Here is a 20,413-nt window from a genome sequence, read left to right as displayed (position 1 = left end):
CTCCATCTCTGAGTGAACGTCTCACACACAGTGTGTGACAAACTGCACACAAACACTTTGTGTGTTTGCTGATAATTTGTTGAGCTGATAGAAACTTTGCATTTGAAACTAGCTGCCAAACGTTATTTCCTTTTGCTCGCTCCTCTCCTGTAGCTTCTAGCTAGATGCTGAAGTACCGCAACACACCTGCACCAAACACGTAGCTCCGGATCGTTTCGGCCCACCTTGACCTCTGAGTATAGGACTATAAATGACACGTTTTGGCCTCTTTCATCTCTTTGTATGCGGTGAGACAATTCCTATATAAATCTAAGTTATTGTTATTATTATTAATATTATTAAGACTGTCTTTGATGTGGTAGCTGGGAGAGGCTTGGATAAGCAGAATAGGCTGGATGGATGGAAAAAAATGAATTGACACAATTAAAAAAATACAATAATCACAAAATAATATAAATACACAAATGCCAACTATAGAAATATGAATTAGTTAATAGTATTATGAATATTACAGCAAATTAAAAATATTATAAAATATTAATCACAGTTTTTAAAAAAATCACTGAAAATTACAAAGCAGCAACATGAATAAATAAAAAAGTAAAAATGTGTAAATTATGTTTCCTGCTTGACATCGTCTTCATGTAGTTCTGCTTCTGGCCACTGGGGGCAGCAGAGCCCTGGGGCGCTTTCTTCACACTGCATTACCCAGAGTTCCAGAGGCGGAGCCTACCTGCCCACACCTGCAGAGAGTTGAGACTCTGAAGACTGAAGGAAGAAAAAAACAGACGAAGAGAAAAATGCTGTTTAAAGCAGCAGAACCGAAGTGAAGCGATTTAAGCCGGACTGAGGACGTCTGACCCAGACTCACCTGACCCAGGACCAGTCTGAGCTCAACTGGATCCACCTGAGACTAAAGGTTTCTCAACTTTTCTCTGAAGCAGGAAGTGAAGCAGCAGCAGACATGGTGAGTTCACAGACTTCATTACAAAAAAAACACAAAATCAGCCCAGGTTCTGGACCAGGGCCTGAAACTGGTCCTGGACCTGGTTCTAGTTCTGGTTCTGGTCCTTCAGGTTTGACTGTGATGGACAAACTTCTGATCAAATCTCTGCAGCTCACTGCTGAAAGAACAAAACTTCCTGATCACAAAATGTGATTTTTAAATAAAGTGAAAATAAATAAAAACAGTAATTATTATTATTATAAAACTCAGAAAAAAATTAGAAAAAAGAATACAAATAAAATTTTTTAAATAAAGATTAAAAATAAGAGAATTCAACCACTATAAATGAAATACAGAAAAATCACAAATAATAGCAGGATTGAATACATTTGAATAAAATATAAAATAAATACAGAAATAACAGAAATAAATATGCTTGCATCAAATAACATTTAAAATGTAAAAATAAATAAGAATAAACTGAAAATAATAAAATGATAATGGGGGCTGAACTTCAGTTAAATGATGACCCAAACAAGTTAAAAATTAAAACACGAATAACAAAAAAAACACATTTTTGAAATGAAACTGTTCAATTCTCAGCTGAGCATTTTTGGTCATTTTGTTTACCTTCCTGTTACCACTCAAACAGCTGCTTGCACAGGTGTAGCTGATGAATAAAGTTTATTCAGACTCTCCCAGCATGACCTCCTGACCGGAGAGGAGCCAATCAGGGGGTAGCAGGAAGGCAGGTGATGCTGTGGGGCTGAATTCAAAAACCTCTGAGGCCCCGCCCCCTCGGGGGTCAGGCGGTAGCTCAGGAGCTCAAATGAGTTGATTTATTTTTAATCTGAGCTAATTTTTCTTTCTGCTGTAGTTTTTTTTTTTTTTCTTGTTTTAAATGTTTTTCTGACTTTACTGATCACGACTCTGAATTATAGTCAGACTTAAGCTCAAATTTAAAATCTGTGAATGGAAACGTCTGTCAGTGACTGTGGCTACACACACACACACACACACACACGCCCTGCTGCATGCAGCGTCCTGCAGCTCAGCGTGTCGGGACGCCGCCGCTCACCCCGCCTCAACACGACAAGATCCTGCAGGACTGAGGAATGCTGGGAATTTAGGCGGGCGAGACAGACCTGTTAAAGATCTGCAGCCATGAAGCTTGAGGTCAAAGGGCAAACTGTAAGAAACGATCACCTGGAAACAGACAAACCAGAGAAGAAACCGCTCCAGCAAGACTCTAAGTCAGTTACCGTGGTAACAGACTCTGTGAGTCACCTGCAGTTTCTCCGTGACTCCTCCCCTCCTGCTGCTGCACCTGAACCAGCTGACTGACACTCAGTTTCATTTCCTCATTCATGAAGTCGCTATCAGAGCGGATTCATCTGCATGTCCACAGACATGAAATCCCAGTAAGACGTTAGCACTTTTATAACCAATCAGCGATCAGCGACAGCGCCTGCATCACCGTTTTCTCCTGATCTCAGATGTTATTCTCAGGTCTCCATATTTCTATGAGGACACACTGATCGCTTCTGCAGGTGTCACTGTTTGAATCACACTCACCTAGGTCCCCGGGTCCCTGGGGTCGGGGTCCTGGAGACACTTTTTCCCTGATTTACAGCAACATTTGCAAATCTAAATGCATCAAAGTGATCAATGATTTGCCGTATCTGCATCTGAGTGAAGACGAGTTTGAGATGACTCTTAAAGCTCTAAACGTGCACCCTCACTGATTCATGCTCAGGTAAGTCCAAACGTTCAGGTACAATGCAGCACGGCGGCACCTTTAAAGGTCCAGCAGAGTCTGAAAAGTCTGACCTTCTGTGAATCACCTGAAACTGTCTCAGTGGGTGTGGCCTCAAGGTGGGCCAGTCTGATCTGTTTTGTCTTCTTTCACCTGCACGGATAACAGGTGAACAATCAGATTCACTGATTTAAATGTCTCTGTTTTGTCCCACCCCCAGGGCAGTAAGGAGCGTTACCATTGGCAGGCTCAGAACGTGAAGGTGAGCGGTGTGGACGACATGGTGCTGCTGTCCAAGATCAACGAGGATGCCATCACGGACAACCTGAAGAAGAGATACATGGACGACTACATCTTTGTATCCTTGACACACACACTCTGTTGTGTTTGGTTGATTGACTGATGACCTCACCTGTAGTTGTCTCACCGCTGCTTTGTTATTGCATGTGTTTGACTCCATCGTGTTCTCACTGGGTAAGAAAAAAAGTTTCTATGGTTCCTATTTTCCTTCAGAAAGCTGTGGAGCATCTCACCTGTGACCTGAGGGTGAATTTCTCCTCCAGTTTTGTATGAAACTTTATTAACAGGATCGATAAACCACAGTAGCCTTTTGAAATGATTGCAGAGCTCAGTGATGCCATACCTCAGTATTCACCAGCATCACAGTGTGGACACACGGTAGGAGGTCCAGCACATCCCAGATGTAGAAACGGTCCAGAGGTGCATGTGTAGATGATCCTGAAGGGCAGATCACGCAAACTCAGATCAGGTTTGCTTCCTAGTTTAAGGTACAGTAAAGACCCCAATGATCACACGACCCCCTCTGAGCAGCAGAAAACCGGTGCCAAACGAGGTGAGTCCTGCTGGGTCCTGATCACTGCTGCTCGTGTTCCTTGACCCGATTTTGTTCTCAGACCTACATCGGCCCGGTGCTCATCTCTGTGAACCCGTTCAAACAGCTGCCATATTTCACCGGGAAGGAAGTGGAGCTTTACCAGGGAGCGGTGAGATACACACACACACACACACACAATCACACACACACACACAAACGGATGCACAGACAGCTAACTGATTAATCCCCCCCTCCTCCCATCAGGCTCAGTACGAGAACCCCCCCCACATCTATGCGCTGGCTGACAACGTGTACAGAAACATGATGATTGACAGCGAGAACCAGTGTGTCATCATCAGGTAGGTGTGGCTTTAAGCGCTCTTTTAACAGGCATGCGATTGCATACGTGTAACATGACGCTTGTCTTTGACAGTGGTGAGAGCGGCGCGGGAAAAACTGTAGCTGCCAAGTACATCATGAGCTACGTGTCCAAAGTGTCCGGAGGAGGCGACAAAGTTCAGGTCAGAGTCAAAGGCGACTGATTGGGTGATCGGTTTATTTAGCAGGAAAGAGGCTTTTAAAGTAACATGCAAAGGCGTGTATGGAGGACCTCAGCTGTGGCTGATGTGCAGATCCAGGAACCAGCTTCAACAAACTGAGCTTCCTGTTCCAGAACAGCTGATCACAGTTCAGTCATAGAACCAGCAAACATGTCTCACTGAGCTCCTGTTAGAGGTCAGAGGTCAGAAATGAATGAAAGTTTGATGAGTGAAGCAAATATGTCAGCAGAAACGTGTTACAGAGCCGTCTCCATCCTGCTCACACAAATACGACACATTTCAGGATCATTTTGGTGAGACATTTGAAATCATTAACGCAGACTGAGATGGGACAGGATGAGCTACTCTGAATGGATCCAAGATGGATCTGGACAGGATGAGCTGGAAATGACCGGAGCTGAACTGATTCTTTCTTTCTTTCAAATGTCTCTTTATTGATTACTGGAAATATATTGACAGATACAATACAAAGCCATGTGTAGTAATCAAATTTTTACAGATTTTAACCCACAAACAAAACCCCACACAGCAGACACACCCACACAAAACTAAACTGAGGTACAATATAGATATAACATTTGCTCAGAGACAATAGTAGTAGATTTCTCATAAACTGTCAAGAAGGGGTGCCAAACTTTATAAAATCTATTTTCATGACCTCGGACAGTAAATCTTATCTTTTCTAAGTCCATACACAACATAATATCCCTTATCCAGTGTGAATGAGAAGGAGGAGCTGGATCCTTCCACCTTAATAAGATAGCTCTCCTGGCAATTAAAGATGAAAATGAGAGCATTCTTTGTTTGAAACGTGGTAAATCCAGTTCTGGGGCAACTCCAAAGATGGCAGACACGGGGTTCGGCTCAATCTTACAGAGCAAAACGTCAGATATAGTATGGAAAACTGATTTCCAGAAATTAGCCAGGGAGGGACAAGACCAAAACATGTGGATTAATGTCGCAGGTGCACTCCTACATCTGTCACATGTTGGGTCCACACCTGGGTAGATGCGCGCCAGTTTAGCTTTAGAGAAATGTACCTGATGGACAACTTTAAATTGCAAAAGTGCGTGGCGAGCACACATTGAAGACGAATGCACCTGATCCTGGAGCTGAACTGATTCTGATCTGAATCCGTTTTGGATCCGTCCTGTGGTGCAGGCGGACTTTGACGCGGTTTTCTGATCCGTTACAGAGTCTGAGTTCTTCAGGTGGATCCGGCTCTGGGTCGACCCACTGACACCAGTTCAGGTGATTTTCAGTGAAAATATGTTGAGGCTCAGACTCTGAATTTCATCATTTAATGAATGAATTTCGGTCTGTGAACACGAAATGTAATCAGATTACAGACGGTCTGCAGCTGCTTTAAAACATCTCTTTAAATCTGTTTAGTTCAGTTTGAGAGTTGGAAAGTCATTTCAGCCCCATCTTCACTCAGATACTCAATTCATCTCCAAGATCCAGCTGACACACGTGTAGCCATCAGTGTGCCAGATGATCGATCACTGATCAGTGTGTTATACAGATCAGTGTGATGTAAATAATGATTCTACAGTTGATGTAACTGGATTACAGTCAGCTGCATTACTGTCCAGAGTCTCAGAGTTACAAAGATGGAGACTAGACATCTGATTCTGAGCTGATAATCAATGACTGATTGATTATGAAGCGCTCATGTTAAGTCCAGGACATAGCAAACCCACGTCTAACTGGGACTTCAGTGTTTGTAACAATGCCTCAGGTGCAGCAGGAGGGGAAAAGTCAGACAGAAACTCAGTTTGTTGAAGAAAACCTGCCAGTGAGCAGGATAAGTCTGTTACCATGGTAAGTCAGAAAACTTGGACTTTGATTTCAGGGTCAACGAGCTCAGAGTTTTAGCTCAGCGAGCTTCCTCTAACTGGGTCCTACAGGAACACCCACAATAAAATAAAAACAGAGAAACATCTGAGAACATGGAAAAATAAAGAGAAAATGTTTTCCTTAAAAATATTTTGTGATTAGTCTCTGCAGAGCATTAACCACCAGGGGGCAGTGTTTCACCAGGTGTTTTCTGATGTGTGCTGCTGTTCCTCCAACTTCTAAAATGTATTTCCTCATGAAGCTTTGGCTGCTTCCAGGCAGCTGTTGTAACAAAAGTACATTCTTTGTGACTTCCTGGTTTAAGGATTAGAATGACCCACTGCTCCACTGTGTGGCCCATCAGTGAGTGCGGACCATCGTACCTGAGAGTGCAGAACCGCTGTGTTAATTTACCTACACACACTCATCACAGCTCTGGTGCCCCCCTCACCTGTCCTTATGTAAGTGTTGTGATATTTTATGTTCCTGATCTGTGTCATCACCTGCAGCGTGTCAAAGACATCATCCTGCAGTCCAACCCTCTGCTCGAGGCTTTCGGAAATGCCAAAACCGTCCGCAACAACAATTCCAGCAGATTTGTGAGTATAAACGCGCACACATACCTCACGCCACCGCGCAGATTTAGACACGCACACAGACATGCTTCCATCCTCTCGGCAGGGGAAATACTTTGAGATCCAGTTCAGTCGAGGAGGAGCTCCTGATGGAGGCAAAATCTCCAACTTCCTTCTAGAGAAAAGTCGAGTTGTCTCTCAGAATCAAGGCGAGAGAAACTTCCACATCTACTATCAGGTACTGCAACATGTACTGCAACAAGTACTACCATATGTACTACAGCTGAAAACTACAATTAATGCTGGCCTGTGTGACCTGTGTCCTCAGCTGCTGGCAGGAGCCAGTGCGGAGCAGAGGGAGAACCTTGGGGTCACGACCCCTGACTACTACAACTACCTCAACCAATCAGGAACCTACACGGTGGAGGACGTTAACGACAAGAAGGAGTTCTCAGATACAATGGTCTGCACCTGTCTGCCTGCACCCGTCTGTCTGCACCAGTCTGCATGTTAAAGTGTCTGCACCTGTCTGTCTCTTAGGAGGCCATGTCAGTTGTGGGTCTGTCACTGGAAGATCAGGATTCGGTTCTTCAGCTAGTCGGGGGAATTCTTCATTTGGGAAACATCAGCTTCAGAGAGGAGAACAACTACGCTGTGGTTGAGAGCCAGGACTGTAAGAAAGCACGCAAACTGCACTGCATTATACTACAGTACACTACAGTTTCACCACAGAAAAACGTGTCATCTGGCTTCATGGATAGATAAAGCTGGGTATCATCTGCATAACAATGAAAATTGATGCAATGCTTTCTAATAATACTGCCTAAGGGAAGCATGTATAATGTAAATAGAATTGGTCCAAGCACAGAACCCTGTGGAACTCCATAATTAACCTTAGTGTGTGAAGAAGACTCCCCATTTACATGAACAAACTGGAGTCTGTTAGATAAATATGATTCAAACCACTGCAGTGCAGTACCTTTAATACCTATAGTATGCTCTAATCTCTGTAATAAAATGTTATGGTCAACAGTATCAAAGCTGCACTGAGGTCCAACAGGACAAGTACAGAGAGGAGTCCACTGTCAGAGGCTGTAAGAAGATCATTTGTAACCTTCACTAATGCTGTTTCTGTACTGTGATGAATTCTGAAACCTGACTGAAACTCTTCAAATAAACCGTTCCTCTGCAGAGGATCAGTTAGCTGTTTTACAACTACTCTTTCAAGAATCTTTGAGAGAAAAGGAAGGTTGGAGATTGGCCTATAATTAGCTAAGACAGCTGGGTCAGTGATGGCTTTTTAAGTAGCGGTTTAATTACAGCCACCTTGAAGGCCTGAGGTACATAGCCAACTAATAAAGACAGATTGATCATTTTTAAGATTGAAGCATCAGTTAATGGAAGGAGTTTGTTGAGCGGTTGGACAGAGTCTAACACAAATACCAGCAGTACTGAAAGCAGCTGAACATAACCATCTACTAACTGCATTGATTATTAAGAAAATAAATAGTGCTGAATGTCTGGGCTTAGTTCAGTTTTGGCTGTGCAGACTGTGCATTTCTAGTTAGAGGAGTAACCAATGTGAAACCAGAGAGCTGTCTGTGGATGAAGAACAAGCAACTGTGAAGCTGGATGGAAAATCAATCAGAGCCACTGCACAAACATTGGCCACAGCCAGTATAACCGTTTGGATCATCATGAAGAAGAAAATTGTCACTGATGTCTAAGTAACAGATGTTGAACTAGTAGACCAAGGAAAACAACAGCAGCTGATGTAAAGAAAGATCCTAAAACAACTGTTAGTAACATTGGCAACATCCTCCAGAGGGCAGGAGTGAAGGTATCACAATCTACTGTTCACAGAAGACTTCATGAACAGACGTACAGAGGCTTCACCAGAAGATTCAAACCACTAATTAGCCAGAAGAAGAAGACGAAGGCTGGGCTGGAATTTGCCAAGAAGTGCAGAGACAAGCCTCAGAAATTCTGGGATAAAGTTTTATGGAGTGATGAGACAAAGATGAACCTTTTATCAAGGTGATGGAAAGACAGAATTTTAGAGAAAGAGAGGATCTGCTCATAATCACAAACATACGAGCTGTGAAATGCAGTTGAGGTGATGTCATGGCTTCTTCTGGGACGGGCTCATTAGCCTTCATCAATGATGTGACACATGCTGTCAGCAGTACGATGAACTCAGAGTCTACAGAAACATTTTGATTTTCAATTTAAAGAAAGATGCAACCAAACTGATTAGGAGGATCCTTCATCACGCCACAAGATAATGACCAAATACTTTTAGACTGGCCTAGTCAATCTCCAGACTTAAACCCTAAAGAGCAGACTGAAGGGAGTACACCCCCCCCCCCCCCCCCCCCAACCCCCAAGTATCACACCCAGATGGAAATGCCTGGAAAAAAAAAAGCTGAGATGTTGATCTTTTGTCTCATATTGATATATTTCTTCTTTTGTTAATTTTATTTCAAATTCAAATGTTTTCATCTTTAGCAAAAATAAAGTGACTGGCATCAATGTTCCAGTACTTTTGAAGGGGCGGTGTACTTTTTTAGAATCAACAGCAGTAAAATCTTCTGTCTCCCTTTCAGTTCTGGCCTTTCCAGCCTACCTTCTGGGAATCTCTCAGGATGGTCTCTGTAAGAAGCTGACCAGCAGGGTTATGGACAGTAAGTGGGGCGGGAAGACTGAATCCATCTCGGTCACCCTGAACACCGAGCAGGCCTGTTTCTCCAGAGATGCCCTGTCCAAAGCGCTGTACGCCCGACTCTTCGACTTCCTCGTTGATGTTAGTGCCCTGCACACTTTGCTTTATTTTTATTCTTTATTTCCTGCTTATTGACATTTCTCTGTGCGTCAGTGTATTAATAAAGCCATGCAGAAGGACCGGGAGGAGTTCAACATCGGAGTCCTCGACATTTACGGCTTCGAGATCTTCCAGGTGCAAATTCACTTTACTTCCTGGTTTAAACTGTAGTCCGCCCTGAATGTGGAAACCACATCCTTAACTTCAGACAAAGTGAAGACTTCACACAAACAGTTTCCTCTTCCAAAGAAGTCCCCATTATCAATAAACAGTCCCCGGTGATTAATTATGCTCAGATTATTGATTACCTTCTTCACATTTTTTCTTTTTCTTTTTAAGCAAAATGGTTTCGAGCAGTTCTGCATCAACTTTGTCAACGAGAAGCTGCAGCAGATTTTTATTGAGCTCACTCTGAAAGCCGAACAGGTGACAATCTTTTTTTTTTTTTTTTTTTTTTTTAATTGAAAAATAAACTTTAATGGATAACTGGTTTAAGAAAATGGCTTAAATCTTTTTAAATAACTTTGGGACTAACTGTTGGGTTATTATCATGTTTAAGTGATTCAAACTGATTTCCAGACTCAATAAAAAAATATCACTCAGTGCTTGATTTTGACCTGCACTGATAAAATAAATGGATTAAATGTGAAGCAGGGGTCACATAATAAAGAAATGTTGTCATGTCTTTGCAGGAAGAATATGTTCAGGAGGGAATCAAATGGACCCCCATTGACTATTTTAACAACAAGGTGGTCTGTGACCTCATTGAGTCCAAACTGGTGAGTCAGCCAATCAGTGAACACAACTCAGATTAAATTAAATGGGGCTCATCTTATCTGTGTTTTTATTCTTGGATTTTATTGAGTAGTTGCAAATGAATCCTTCTTTATCTCACACTGGGTCTTCTGAGCACTGCTTTGACATGAATCCTTTTTACATCAGTGAGACCTGCAGCAGACTGGTCCTCCGGCAGTCCTTATTGATATAAAAATGATTTGCATCAAAGCAGTGCTTGGAAAGGCTGTTAGCCCTCTGAAGTCTTTAATATTTCTGCATAAACGGAACCCAAAACATCAGAGAATCTAATGAAACAGACAAAATAAAAATATTACACTCAGTTGTATTTCTGATGAAATGAAAGGCGTTTTTAATCAGGTGTGCATGGGCATCGAGTTTTTATTTAAAGAACAGGGATCTGTACAAGCCTAAAAATCAGTGCGCCTCATTTGGCCTTTTGATCCAGCCATGATATTACCTGAGTACAGGTGAGATTTCTGCTGCTTTGAGTATAGATAAGCGAACATCCTCTGATTTGCAGAATCCTCCTGGGATCATGAGCATCCTGGATGACGTGTGCGCCACGATGCACGCTAAAGGAGAGGGGGCGGATCAGACCCTGCTCCAGAAACTGCAGGGGCAGATTGGATCTCATGAACACTTCAGCAGCTGGAACAAAGGATTCATTGTCCACCATTATGCTGGCAAGGTCCTCACCATACCTGTACACCTGTCTGCTTAATGGCCATGTGTGTCTGTGTTCACTGTTTGTACCTGTGTGTCTGTGATCAGGTGTCATATAATGTCAGCGGGTTCTGTGAGAGGAACAGAGACGTGTTGTTCAGTGACATCATTGAGCTGATGCAGAGCAGTGAATTGTAAGTACTCTGTGTGTGTGTGTGTGTGTGTGTGTGTGTGTGTGTGTGTGTGTGTGTGTGTGTACTGTTTATATATCATTATGAGGGCCATGGTGTACCAAGACGCCTACAATGTGAGGACATTTTGGTCAGAAATACTACTTCAGAGGTCTGTTGGAGGCTGCAGGCTGGCTCAGATTGATCTTGGGTTTCAAAGAGCCAGAGTTATCAATGAGACAGAGATGAGCCCAGCTCAGAAATGGATATATATATATATATATATTAGGGGTGGGACTTTAACGCGTTAATTTCGATTAATTAATTACTTATGGGGAAATTAACGCGTTAAAAATTTTAACGCATTTTAATGGCACTTTGCACCATGGAACGTTTCTCAGTGCGCGAGTTCCCGGCATACAGATTATATCGACGCACAATGTCCAAATTAGGGGCCGCATCCTGCAAAGGACCCGGCCCACGTCTTTCGCAGCCCACGAACACCACAAAGACCGGAAGTGAGCGGCTAGCCTTCATATCAGCTGCCGTCACCTCTGCGTAGCTCATGTCGCCTAGCAACCGTGAGTGCGAAGCACAGCTGTGTAACAGCAGCTGTTAAACGGAGAACGAACTTTTTCTCCTTTTTGTGGTTTAATTTTAAGTCTTTAATTCAAAATAAGCTGTTAAAACAAGCATAACACATTTCAACATCAAGGAATACAGCTGAGAGAATGATTAATTTCCAACTATAACAAGTGAGACATTAATGTTGAATAAAACTATCCAGTTATGATGCTTAACTTTAATTTCAGGTGTTTGCTTATCACAGGAGCACTTCCACCCTTCATTGGTCTGTGTAGCAGACTGGTGGGAAAATAAACAAAATTATGAAGTTTAAGCTTATGTATATTGATTCATTCATCAACTGAACTTAAATTAATATTTCTCATGTCAAATATTGAAATGCGATTAAAATGCAATTGCATTTACTGCAATATCAGTTTTATTCATATAGCAGATTTCATTGCACATAAACTCTGATTACCATGAAAGATTAAAAACACAAGAAGTATGACTTCAGCTCAATTCAGTTTTATTTATATAGCACAAATCACAACAAAGAGTTGCCTCAAGGCGCTTTGTATTGTAAGATAGAAACCCAACAGTCAAAATGACCCCCTATGAGCAACACTTGGTGACAGTGGGACAGAAAAACACCTTTTTAACAGGAAGAAACCTGTAGGTTTTCAAACCAGGCTCAGGGAGGGGCAGTCATCTGCTGTGACCTGCTGGGGGTGAGGGGAGGGAGACAGGACAAAGGGCACACTGTGGAGGGGAGCCAGAGATTAATCATTACAGACATTTCTCTCAGCCCTCCAGCAGAATATTTTTGCTGTATTTACCGTTTCACAGTTTCTCCAGGGTGCTTTAGGTGGAGCACGTACAGTAATAGTTTTGACAGGAGCATTATGATCAATGATTTGAAAAACTGCATCAGAGAAATTGCCCATGATTTCATCACAACAGTACTGATGATGTGTACTTGGAAAAACCGGTTGGTCTCTGTTTTGACAGATAAAATACTTCTGAAAATATGTAACAATGATCAGAGACAGCAACATCCCGAGCATCCGTGACTGTGACATCGAGGCCTCTGAGAAAAGTCCGATCATGCGTGTGACTTTTCACATGGGTCCAGTCATATGCTTTTTAAAATCACTAACAAACTGCTGAACTGGTTGGTGTCGGAGTGCCATTAATGTTTTTTAATAAAACTGCAGGGAGTGATGGAGGTATCAGTGGATGGACACAGGGTGTGTTTAATGTGGATCAGAGCAGAGGGTCTCTGAGGTCTGCTTCCTGTTGGTGGCTGCTCTGCAGTTACTTATTACTTTAATATGAGAAAGTGGTTTGAGAAAGTTATAAAGTGTATTTGCAACTGTAAACTTAGGAGTTCAAAAATAGCTGGTTCCTTTATAATAAAAGGAAGAACTCAGAATGTGTGAATTGATCGTGTTCATAGAGGGTCCTATCTCTACGAGAGGCTGATGGAATCAGTCAAAAGTAGCGGCTGTGATCAGCTTTATGAAATCAAAAACAAAATAAGTGCAATCTGGGATTTCATTCTTTACTTTCCATCATGTGCTAGGAGTCTGTTAACTCTGGTACTCACCACCTCCTGTTATCTTCTCCTTCCTCCTGTCCAACTTATTAAAAGGATGAAGTTACTTTACACAAAATTAATCTAACTAAATCTCATGAAGAAATTATGACTACATAATGTAAGTAAATAATAAACTCAGAAATGAATAGTGGCCTTTTTCAATGCATCTGCCTCAGAATATATCCTACTAAGCTGCGTATAAAGCTGTAAAGCGGAGCACTGGGAATGTGTGTGCATTCCTTACTTTCCTCTGGACCCGTCTGCAACATCCTGTTTTCTTTATCTTCTCTGGTCTCCCTTTCTAAAGAAGAACTGCTGCACGAATGACACAGACCTTTAAATAACAATATCATAATATCAGTGCAGGAATTGGAGACCAGTGTTTTCTGTTTTTCTGGGGCTATTAAAAAAACATTTGGAGCTACAACCCTGAAAGCCCAGAACCAACGTTCCTATGAACTCAGCACAGTAAAGACCTTAAAACCAGCCCAGCACATGTTGCAGCAGTTAAGCTTCAGAAATGTGTTACAGTACTGCTGTCAGTGTAACATTTATAGAATAATTATGAACTTCACCCACAGTTCAGATTGTAAACATAAAATCACAATGAGAATAATATTCATATGCATTTTGTGTTGTTGTTAAATAACAATATATTATGGTCAATTTCTCAGTCTTGTTTTTTTTTTTCTCTTCAGACACAGGTTATCCAATAAAAACAGTTTAACATGCCAAAAATAAATCTATGTTCCTTCCATCCATCCATGGATGGCAGAGAAACCGCTTATCCTGTTCAAAGTCGTGGGGGGCTGGAGCCGGAGCCCGTCCCCGCTGACATGGAGCGAGAAAATCTATGATCCACTGAGAATTATTTGACCAGCTGTGCCACTTAACTTCAGTATTTAATATGGCATGGTAAATGGTAAATGGACTAGTTCTTATATAGCGCTTTTCTACTCAATCAGAGCACTCATAATCTCAAATTTCAACAGCACAAAAAATAAACCAATAAATATTGGTTTCCAGTAGAAATCTGCTTTGATGAACGCAGTACATCGTACCTCTTTTACTCACATCTGCAAATCTCTGTACAGGGGAGGAGAAAACTTACGTTTACTGAGATCAACAGGTGACTTTTGAGTTTGAGGGTTAATAAATATTTCAAAAAGACTCGGCTCTGTAACGTGTTCTGCAGCAGCTTGGACTGCAGGTTCTAACTTTTGAATGATTAACTGCAATTTAATAAGAGGCTGCACAAGTCACCTTTTGTAAGGAATTCTGATGTCAACAATCAGGAAAGTGTTGGACACAGTAGGAATATTTCTAGGATTTTTAGTCTCCTGACACAATAGTTTTTAATTTGAATCAGCGGTGCTTGAAACGACTTTGTCGTCTGTCTCTGCAAGAGAAAATTTCAGATTTTATTGCTGTTTGCGCTGCAGGCCATTTTGAGATGTGACGCTAAACATGTGTGTGTATGTTTGTGTGATGACCTCATGATGACTTCCACCCTGTGGTGTGTTTCTGAGCAGTCCGTTCATCAGAGCTCTGTTCCCTGAGAACCTGGAGGCGGAGAAGAAAGGGCGACCGACCACCGCCAGCAATAAGATCAAGGTGAGAATGTTGGAGGTCTGACCTCCATTAAGAAATACAGAGATTTAAAATGACAGTAAAATAAGCAGTTATTACCAGCTGTGGTTCTCAGGTGTATTTCCTGACACCCCCCCCCCCCTTTTTTTTTATTTATTTTTTTTTATAGAAACAAGCTAACAGTCTGGTGCAGACCCTGATGAAGTGCACTCCCCACTACATACGCTGCATCAAACCCAATGAAACCAAACGCCCCCGAGACTGGGAGGAGAACCGGGTTAGACACCAGGTGGAGTACCTGGGGCTCCGAGAGAACATCAGAGTTCGTCGAGCTGGATATGCTTACAGACGAGTCTTTAACAAGTTTCTGCAGAGGTCAGAGGTCAAAAGTGTTAATAACCTCAACACCATCCCACTTCCTTAAACATGCTAACTTAGACTCCTGTGCTACAGGTACGCCATCCTGACCAAGGAGTCCTGGCCTCGATGGACAGGCGATGAGCGTAAGGGAGTGCTGCACCTCCTTAACTCAGTCAATATGGACCAGGATCAGTTCCAGTTGGGGAAAACCAAAGTCTTCATCAAAGCTCCAGAGTCGGTACGAAAAGTTCAGCAAGTGGATTAACTGCAATCAGGAACACTGAGACTCGGAGTGCCTGAGAGAACCTGTACCAGGGTCTGGGTGCTGTGGTTCCCTGTGACCCACAGTCCAGTCAGCCTGTCAGGGTCTGGCTCTTTAGTCCTTAATCTTTCATAACGGTGGTGTTTCCTCTCTCCAGCTCTTTCTGTTGGAGGAGATGAGGGAGAGGAAATTTAACTGGTATGCTCGCGTCATCCAGAAGGCATGGCGCAAACACATCGCTGTTCGCAAGTATGTCAAGATGAGGGAGGAAGGTAAGACTGCTTTCCATAGGTTGGTCAAATAAGTCTGAATTTGAGTTTGTGCTTTGAGTGACTTTTCATTTCTGCTTCTTCTAGCCTCGGACGTCGTGTTGAACAGAAAGGAGCGCCGCAGAAACAGCATCAACAGGAACTTTGTGGGCGACTACATCGGGACCGATAACCATCCTGAGATCAGACAGTTTGTCGGCCGCAGAGAAAGAATCGACTTTACTGATGTTGTGGTGAAATATGACCGAAGATTCAAGGTATGAAGCCAACCCAAAAGAAAGGCCGAAGAACTACAGCAGATATGATGGCTCTGTTGCCCTGTTTGAATAGTTGTCTTCACATCATGTTTACCATGATGTCCAATACAGAGTACCTGAGACACTCTTTGTGAAATACAGCCTGTAAATCCGCTGCCTCACTAAAATGCCCCTTTTTCTGTTGTTCCACAGTCTGCGAAGCGGGACCTCATCCTGACACCAAATTTCCTTTACATGATTGGTCGAGAGAAGGTGAAGCACGGTCCAGATAAAGGTCAGATCCAGGAAGTTCTTAAGAGGAAGATGGAGATCAACAACATCCAGTCTGTTTCTCTGAGGTACACTGTTAGTGCTGGGAAAAACTACAATTAGAACCAAAGAAAATGGAATCAGGGCCCAGATTAGTACTGCGTATAGGTCTGTTAGGCCAAAAAGTAGAACTGGAAATAGAACTTAAATCAGAACTTGTCACAACTAGCTGTCTGAATTACTAAGTGGACCCAAGAGCAGAGGCGGACGAGGTGGCGTGAGTGCTTTACAAATGATTTATTGGAAACAGCGTCAGAGATATGTTTAGCACTGGGGGCTTGCAGATGAATCCGGCGTGGTGACAGGTGGCTGGCGGCTTTCACAGGACACCAGGGGAAAAGGGAATTCTCTCTAGGCAGAGGAGACAACTGGGTGTGAATTCTTTGAAAACGGGAAGTGAATTGAAAGTTCCGAACAAAAGAGACTGTCTTACTTGATTCCGGGATTTGAGAAACCCTGCCGGGGTGGCACGTAAGGGCAGCAGGGGTTTGGATGGTCCGTGGGGAGGGCAGGCAATTAGGAGTGTGTGTGGAAGGTGGCCGGTATGTGGTGGCTGACGAGCGGATCCAGGAGGGCAGGCAGGCTGACGTAAATCGAAGCTTCCTAGAGACACACAGAGATATGAACACCTGACGGGCAGTAAACACTATGAACCTTGTGATTTGGCTGGAGGTCGTTACCACTGTGGTAGAATGACACTCTGGCGGAGACCGAGGGTAACACCTGGACCTTAAATACAGGGCTAATCACTGCACAACAGGTGTGCAGGATTACCCAGCTCCGACCTCAGGCTCCGCCTCAACATAGCAAAACACAGCCAGACCTGCCCCCTGGAAAGGAAGAGAGAGAGAGAGAACAAACCACCACAACAAAACCCCTGCATCCTGACAGAACTAGAACATGGTGCTATTAGAAGATAACATTGTCATATGAGACAAAGTTCTAAATATTCACTTTGTAATTCAGCAGCACCCGTCTTTCTCTGACCAACCTGTCTGTCTGTCTGTCTGTCTAGCACTCTGCAAGATGATTTCTTCATCATCCATGAGGAGCAGTATGACAGTGTACTTCAGAGTGTCTTTAAAACGGAGTTTCTGAGTCTGCTGGTGAAACGTTATGAGGAGAAAACTCAGAAGAAGCTGCCACTAAAATTCAATAACCTGTGAGTATTAAACAGTCTGTCTACCTGCAGCGTACCTCACTGCAGTACCAACCAACTGTTTAGAAAAAATCGTGGTGTGGTCATAGACTAGATAAAAAATGGACCTGGTGACCATGGTGTCATCCATGATTTGAAGCCTGTAAATGATCATTTTCACTGTTGCCATTTTGGTGTTTTGAAACCAGATGCAAAAAGCAAAGGGTTGACTATGAAACTCCACAATCGGAATATTGACGTATCCCAGACAATCCTCCTTTGTGACACTTAAAATGACCAAAATTTACAAAACTGACTTAAATTTTTATTCCATATGACCCAAAATGAGTTGGTTTGATAAACTTATAAAGACTGTGTTCACAGAGGCCAGAACTGAGGCCTTTTTTCTCAGAGGTCTCTATAGGACTGAAAGTCCCCCTGTTGGCCATTAGCAAAAATGCAGGTTTAAGGCATTTCAGTGTTGGCTTCACTTTCCAGGCCTCGAAGCTACGTCCATCATTTACACTGTGTGACTAGAATGTTTAGCTGTGTTTAAGCTATTGTTGCTAACATGTCAGTGTCAAATACTGCAGGTTAAATCTTTACTGTTTGCTGATGTGTAATATTTAGAGCTATATGCTAACCTGTTTGCTGAGAAGCACCTGGCTGCAGAACTGGAGCAGGCTAAGTATAAAACATTTGATCTAATCCTCCCTGATTTGATTGGTTTAATTGTTGGATACTAGCTGTAAATGCTTGTTATATTCTGGTTGTAATGTCTTGTTAGAATTAAATCCCTAACCCATGTAGAGTTTAGGGTTATGGTTAATATGATTTTAACTGCAACACTGCATCCATCAACATTTTCATCAGATTATAGCAACTTAATTAAGCTTCTGGGATATTGAGCTCATCAGTTAAGTAGCAGAAGGGGTTGTCCTGAGTTGCAGCCACCCCATTTCTCGTACTCTCATTATGCTCTCATAAATTAATGTCACGTATTTCAGAATTATTAGACCTGACAGGTACTAACTGAACCCTCCTTCTCTGCCCTTCTTTCTCCATCCAGTCTGGAGTTTAAGGTGAAGAAGGGTAGCTGGGGTCCGTTCAGCTCTTCGGGATCCAGACAGATCCAGTTCCAGGTGGGTCAGGGTGACGAAGCAGTCCTGAAGCCCGGTGGAAAGGTCCTCCAGGTTTCCATTGGACCGGGTCTGCCTAAAAACTCCCGTAAGTTGTGAAGCAACTTGGTCACCAACACAACTTCCTGTCTACTCTACCTCACTTCCTGTTTATCTGACATGTAGGGCCTACACGGAAGGACAACCGCAAGAGTCGCTACATGGGAAAACAGGCTCCATCCACTAACCAGCACAGCTCAGGTATCAGTTAAAACCACCTTTAGGTGTCAGTACTTCTGACAGGACTTCTGGTTTATAAAGTCTCTTTTTTCCCATCAGCTCCTCGCTCCAGAGGGGACAGAACCCTGAAGGAGGGCAGCGCCTACTCCAGAGGCTCATTACTGAGACATCAGACCAGCATGGAGCAGCCCACCCTGCCCCGCCTCCAGAACCAGCGTAGCCGTAACAGTCGTCCCCCTCAAAACCAGGACATGGGCTTTATGGATGTTCCCGAACAGGGCGCTGCAGGGTGAGATTGCTGAGTGAGATTGCTGAGATTGTAGTGTTACCAACATAACTGTTGTCAACAGTAAGACCAGTAAATGGAACATCCAGTTTGGTTTGCTGTCCCTCGGTCCCTTTGTCTGTTTTCAGTAATCCTTGCTTCTTGCCTGTAGGGTGCATCGGCGCCTTTCAAAGGAGGTGAAACCTCTTCCTGGAACAGGTCGACCCAAACCGAAGCCCCGCACTCCTCAGTGCAGAGCTCTGTACGCCTATGACGCCCAGGACACTGACGAGCTTAGCTTCAATGCTGATGACGTCATCGAGATACTCACTGAAGGTAGCACTGATACCCTAGCTATCTGTCACGCACTGTGAAGTAAGGTTGAATGTAGTTACACTATAATGTTAAAACGAACAGGGATTCTTTATCATTCAGTGGTAGAGCTGTATTTACCTAGAGAACCTGCAGAGCTGTAGTCCCCATGGGCCCCATGCTTACCTGAAGACTCGTGCTCAGTAGTATCTCTGTGTTTCTGCAGATCCGTCTGGTTGGTGGTTCGGTCGCTTGCGGGGCAGAGAGGGGATGTTCCCTGGAAACTATGTGGAGAAGATCTAGACCTCATGTCCAGGGGTCAGAGGTACCAACCTGCTGCCTCAGCTGGGGTCAGAGGTCAAAGGAACTTTCAATACATGAGCTGAGAGCAAACAGAAGGCTTACTGCTGAAGATGGCGTGTTAACAAACACATGTATGATTCAGTCTCAAAGGCAGCAACAGCTGCACTGTCCCTAGAGGTGAAAGGTCAGGGTCTGGTGTGCCTACCTGCTGATTCCTGGACTCTAAATGTCCTATTAACACTGCACACAGGTTGCACATCCTCATAAAGCTTTGTTTTCACTGTCCTTATGTGACGTCAGTCTCTGATCATCTCAGGTGTTTTTTTTTTTTAATTATCCAAACAGTGAAAGAGTTGTAGTGCTGTGTGTTTCACAATTTGTCTCTTCACACACCCAGATTTTCATTTTCCAGTTCAAAGACTTTACAACTTTTTGGCTTACAAGAGATAGAAAGAGGAAGGCTGCAGCTTCAGCTCGTGGCAGGAGGCTGCATTACATTATAGAGCTGATGGTTAACCAGCGTTGTACAAAAATGTGAATAATTAGTTTAGCCAACTAGTATTTCTAGGACTGGAGAAACTTCAGATTTCGTGAGTCCTCACGAAATTTGAAGTTTCTCCTGCACCCCCCTGTGTTTTTCTTTCAGGGCTGCTACAGACGGAGCATAGTGGGAGATTGAAAGCCATCTGCAGTGTTTGACCTTAACAGAGGAGATGAACAGACACTGAACGTCACACAGAAGCTTTGACATAAATAAATGTATTTTATCCTTCTCATCATGTAGAACTGAAAGATTTTTTTTATCTGAAAGATGAAATAAACTGATGTAAACGATTAAAGAGCTTCCGCTCGGGTCACATGCT

General features: G+C 43.1%; 1 protein-coding gene across 1 annotated transcript; it reads left to right on the top strand.

The window, feature by feature from the left end:
- The first annotated feature begins 741 nt into the window (after window positions 1-741).
- Window positions 742-20,407, top strand: myo1eb (myosin IEb). The gene is made up of 27 exons (XM_030749921.1): window positions 742-967; window positions 2,923-3,060; window positions 3,617-3,706; window positions 3,802-3,896; window positions 3,971-4,058; window positions 6,446-6,535; window positions 6,618-6,749; window positions 6,840-6,974; window positions 7,052-7,184; window positions 9,118-9,314; window positions 9,387-9,467; window positions 9,672-9,758; window positions 10,025-10,111; window positions 10,651-10,818; window positions 10,902-10,987; window positions 14,660-14,741; window positions 14,887-15,092; window positions 15,171-15,315; window positions 15,497-15,611; window positions 15,696-15,865; window positions 16,058-16,203; window positions 17,190-17,336; window positions 18,382-18,539; window positions 18,617-18,691; window positions 18,770-18,959; window positions 19,108-19,271; window positions 19,474-20,407. Exons 1-27 carry the CDS (start codon window positions 965-967, stop codon window positions 19,548-19,550), a joined length of 3,285 nt encoding a protein of 1,094 aa, XP_030605781.1. The 5' UTR covers window positions 742-964; the 3' UTR covers window positions 19,551-20,407.
- The last annotated feature ends 6 nt before the right edge of the window (window positions 20,408-20,413 follow it).

The sequence above is a fragment of the Archocentrus centrarchus genome, chromosome 16, assembly GCF_007364275.1.
Source record: "Archocentrus centrarchus isolate MPI-CPG fArcCen1 chromosome 16, fArcCen1, whole genome shotgun sequence".
NCBI lineage: Eukaryota > Metazoa > Chordata > Actinopteri > Cichliformes > Cichlidae > Archocentrus > Archocentrus centrarchus.
Note: the sequence above shows the minus strand (reverse complement) of the source record. Positions and strands in the feature narration are given on the sequence as shown.

Excerpts from the sequence above, each read along its gene's own strand:
- myo1eb (XM_030749921.1), top strand. Across the intron at positions 15,612-15,695 it reads TGTCAAGATGAGGGAGGAAG|CCTCGGACGTCGTGTTGAAC; the intron begins GTAAGACTGCTT and ends TGCTTCTTCTAG. Across the intron at positions 18,540-18,616 it reads GGGTCTGCCTAAAAACTCCC|GGCCTACACGGAAGGACAAC; the intron begins GTAAGTTGTGAA and ends TCTGACATGTAG.